The sequence below is a fragment of the Thalia democratica genome, chromosome 5, assembly GCF_965202585.1.
Source record: "Thalia democratica chromosome 5, ktThaDemo2.hap1.1, whole genome shotgun sequence".
Lineage (NCBI taxonomy): Eukaryota > Metazoa > Chordata > Thaliacea > Salpida > Salpidae > Thalia > Thalia democratica.
In genome coordinates this window covers 67707643-67712179 of record NC_139169.1, presented here as the reverse complement: position 1 = coordinate 67712179, position 4537 = coordinate 67707643, and the positions used below count along the sequence as shown (strand labels likewise).

The window sequence follows — 4537 nt, the reverse complement described above, 5'->3', positions numbered from 1 at the left end:
TGCTGCACGTCTCAATTTCAATTGACGGTTTTAGTTTCGCTGCTTATGCCTTTTTAGTAAATTTTTGTAGAATTCTATTCCTACTTTTATCAAGGACGTTTGAAAAATTTTCTTATTAAGCACAAACCTTCAGTTATTTTAGATTTTTTCCTTCGATAAGCGTGCATAATATTTCTTAAGATTTTTACTTTTTTATAATTGTGTTGATGTTCCAAAATATTTACTTTATTAAAAGTTTCGTTTAGAAAATTGAAGTTTTAGGAAATTATAATTTTGTGCTACCTAGTTTTTTTTATAATACTAAAAATTTAAACTGATAAAAATGTATGGAGTAAAAACATTTGTATTTTTCCTTCGTTTGCTGTCTCAAACAATAAAACTAATTATAAACCAGTAATGATTTAAAATAATGAGTAACTCTTCTTTATGCTATTTATACTTCTAGAAATAAGACACTATTTTTTACATTATTGCATAAAATGTAGGTTTTTATACCATATAAGATTTTACGAGCCTTAAACACATTATAATAAATTTTTTAAAAGTTTTGTATTATAAAGTTTGAAACTTTATCTTGTTAGTTTTTTTTTTAATTTTATTTTATCAATCTGCTATCAAAAATATGAATGTTTTTGTATAATAGTTTAGTAAGAGCCTTTTAAAAAAGTTACAAGTTTGTAGGGTATTTTTTGTTTTTAAGTGAGTTTAAACTTGTTTTCGATCTTTAAGTTAACTTGAATGATTCAATTTATAAGTGTTCTAAATTGATTTCTACTACAAAATGTACCTTATAATTTATCATGTTTTTATGCAAAATTAAATTATTAGTCATATTAAACTTCTTTATTGCATACAGCTCTGTACTACTCTGATCTAAACGAATATGATAAAAACATTTTGCTATGAATCGTCCGTTGTTAGTCAGTCGAAAAAAAAAGACGATTACGAAAATAAAGAGTAAAAAAGCTCGTAACGATTATCACCTAAGTGTTTTAGAATCTCTATTTATAAAAACATGTAAACCTAATTTGTGTAAGCAACAATACGTTTATAAATCTAATCTTTATAAGTTGTTATAGATTTTATTTGAATTTTGTCGCTTATTTTTATTTTATTTTTAATGTTGCTTATCTTAGTTAAATTACTGATAAACTGTTTTGTATATGCATTTATGAATTGTGAATGTTTAATTAATTTTTGCTCAATTATGCTAATTATTGTTAATTGATTTTTCTGATGTAACCTCTAACTATTTATATACTCAAAATTTAATCTTAAAATTAGTTGCTAACTAAAGTAATTGAAAAGCGTTAGCCGAAATCGATTTTACTTGTTTGTTGCTTTAATAAAGATGTTTTTGAATGAATTTTGTCTTAGATTTCTGTACAATTTATACAATTATTTTGCACTTAGCTAATCAATTAATACTTCAAATTTATTAACAAAATGGTACAACTGTACAGGAAAAACATTGAACATTTTTGGTAATTTCACACAGTTCCTCCGACCACTCGTCTTTATCAACATCATAAACAACCAAACTAGGTTGAGTAAAACGAAACACAAAAATTTTACTGCCAAATGAAACAGCTTTACTCACTCGTCTAAATTTTAGATTCGGTTCTTTTAAGGCAACAAACTTGTTACAAACGCTGTCAAAGACCTCGCAAAAATCGTGTTCGCAGATGACGTAATACTTGCTTCTCACCGCAACTGCGCTGTGCCTGCTTTTGCTTTCCATCATGCTGGGCATCGGCGACCAAGTGTCGGTGATGACGTCATACGACTCAACCGTTTCCGAGTAATTTTCTTCTTCGTCATCTTCCCCGCCGCAAACCACGATTCTTCCTTGGAAAACGGCGCACGCCGCATGCTGGCGCGCTTCGCTCATCTCCGTGACTCCCTTCCAAGCGCGGCTTGTTGCGTCAAACTTCAAGCAGGAGTCGGTCACGTACCATCGGTAACGGCCGCCTAGTAAATATATTTCGTTCATGAACGCGCAGCAGCAAAATGAACTTCGTCCTCCGTTGTCGTCTATTTGTGAAACTTTCTCCCAAGTATTCGTTTTCGCAATGTATTTTTCAATGGTAGTTTTGTCTTCCTTAAACATGTAGTTACCTGCTGCTATTGCATAAATTTCTCCTTTCAAACAAACCACTCGGTTAAAACTCGGTCCGTTGTTAGTCAGTTAGAAATTTTTAAGTAACGCAATTTAAAAAAAACTTGTATTATTTAAGCAAGCGAATAAAATTAGATATTTTTACTTTTCTCTACTCTTTCAAGTGCAATCAAATATCTTGGTATGTTTTCATCTGCAACGAACTCATCTTAATTATTCAAACCATCGATCTTCTTTACCATGAATCGTCCGTTGTCAGTCTGTCGAAAAAAAAAAGACGAATACGAAAATAAACAGTAATAAAGCTGCATACTAAATTTAAGAATAGTAAAAATTCAACCTGATACTAGTTTTACATGTTCTGTCTCAAACTCAAAAACTACAACCGCCTTTCACTAAAAGTTTTTTATTTAATTTTTTGAATGTTTTTCTAACTGTCATTTTTTAAGTATGCAAATAGTAAATATACTACTAATTATCATTGGCAGCATTTTAGTTACAAAACGTTTTCCAGATAATTTCCTTTTTTCTGTAAAACTAAAAGACTATTTTAATCTGCAGATAAATCAATTTTAGAAGTACAATTTTGACTTTGAAAGAAAACAGTAAATTTTTAAATAAAAATACGGAAGACAGCTTAGTGTTTTGTGAACAGTTCTCCATGGTATTAACATAGATGAGCATAAATAATATGTTTTGATCTGAAAAGTTATTAACAATGTAAACATTTAATTAAAAACAAAGCTTTTTATTATTGGCTTAGTATTTTATAGCTAATAAATAGTTATAAGAAATCTTCTGATCTATTGAGTCCTTACCAAAAAGTTAGTTAGGTGTGAATTTTATAAAAATTTAAAATGCAGCAAAGAGATAACTAAAGGTTATCGGTTTAAAAAAAAAAGTTCCAAGTCGCAAGCGGATCCATAGTTTCTTAGCTTAAAGTTTTTTTTTTAAATGTTAAACTTAAAACTAATTTCAAAACGTTTTTGAATAATTTTAAGAAGAGAAAAAAAAATTAAGCTAAAAATTTGTAAAACTAAATTATTTGTGCAAAGTACACTTTTTCAGCTATACCAAAGTAGTAACTAATAACTTTTTTTTTAAACAAGTACAAAAATTAAATCGTAACTAATAAACATTTTGTATCTCTAAAACTTTAGATATTTGCACTTGTGAAATAATTTGTAGAATTAGCTATTGGTATTAAACTAAAAAATTACACTTATGACATAGAGAGGTACTTAAACGTAGCACTTATTTGTCTGTATTCTATAACCAAATAGTTTGTTGATAGCTTTTAGCAGTAAAAAAATGTTTGAGTAACGAGTTTTAGCTTATAAAATAGACGGTTTGTAATAGGTTATTAATTTATTCTCGAGATTTGTTCTTACTTGTAAGTTGATAATAAAACTTATCTTGTCGTTAAAACTACATTTAATATTATTCCAGACAACTTCAATGAGATACATTGTAGATGAAACTTTTTCGAAAACTATTCCACTATATAGTATTATTGAATACTTATAATTAAACCCTTATATACTGTAATAAACCTTTTAATAACTGCTTAAAACAGTTAAAATTTTAGACCGAAATGACTATATTAAAACGTGTGCTCAAAATTATTTTCGAAGTTTTAAACATATGTTTTACAAAAATTTTACGAATGTTTAATATGTCTTTAAAAAAACTTATTACTTAAAGAATATAAAAATTTAATTCTAATGTTTTCATCGACCTTATAAACCATTACTTCGACAGTTTAAATTCGTTTCATCTCTATTTCGAACATTTTAACAAAACTAAGTTAGTGCAAAATATTTATAGCTAACTGGTATGTTTTAAACTCGTGCAGTCAAACGAGAGAAAGTGCCTGAAGATTTACCAATAACACTATTGATTTCTGTTTCCAATGTTTTTAGTTACATTTGAGCCAAGTTGTACGTAGTTATTTTGGGAACGGGTCTAAATTGCACGAAGGGTCAAACTGTGAATAGTGGACTCTATCTCACAACCTCCCGCTCACAGAACAGCTTAACAATCGCTGAATTACACATCAATTTTAAATTGATCCTCAAAGCTAGTATATAATGTTAATATAATATTAAATGCTTCGATTTTTACAAAACAAATAAAGAGATCTTGATTACTAGAAGAGAAAAAATGTATTTGTTCTTTCAAGATTATAATATGCAAACTATGTTTCGGTCAAAAACCTCGTCAGCGCTTAAATAAAAAATCTTATTTAAACATAATAATTCAATAATACGTTAAAAAAAACTTTATTTAGAGTAAATTAATTTAAAAATAACTATATTATAAATAACTATATTATAACTATATATAATTATTGTACTTTTCATTTCAAATATACTTACAAAGTAACAATTGTTTGTCTAACACAACACTTTTACGTTA

The 4537-nt window shown here is 27.8% G+C and overlaps 1 protein-coding gene across 1 annotated transcript; it reads right to left on the bottom strand.

The window, feature by feature from the left end:
- Positions 1–1438: 1438 nt before the first annotated feature.
- Positions 1439–2110, bottom strand: LOC145836780 (uncharacterized). The gene has a single exon (XM_082944553.1). The coding sequence runs from the start codon at positions 2108–2110 to the stop codon at positions 1439–1441; it is 672 nt and encodes a 223-aa protein (XP_082800679.1).
- Between the last annotated feature and the right edge of the window lie 2427 nt (positions 2111–4537).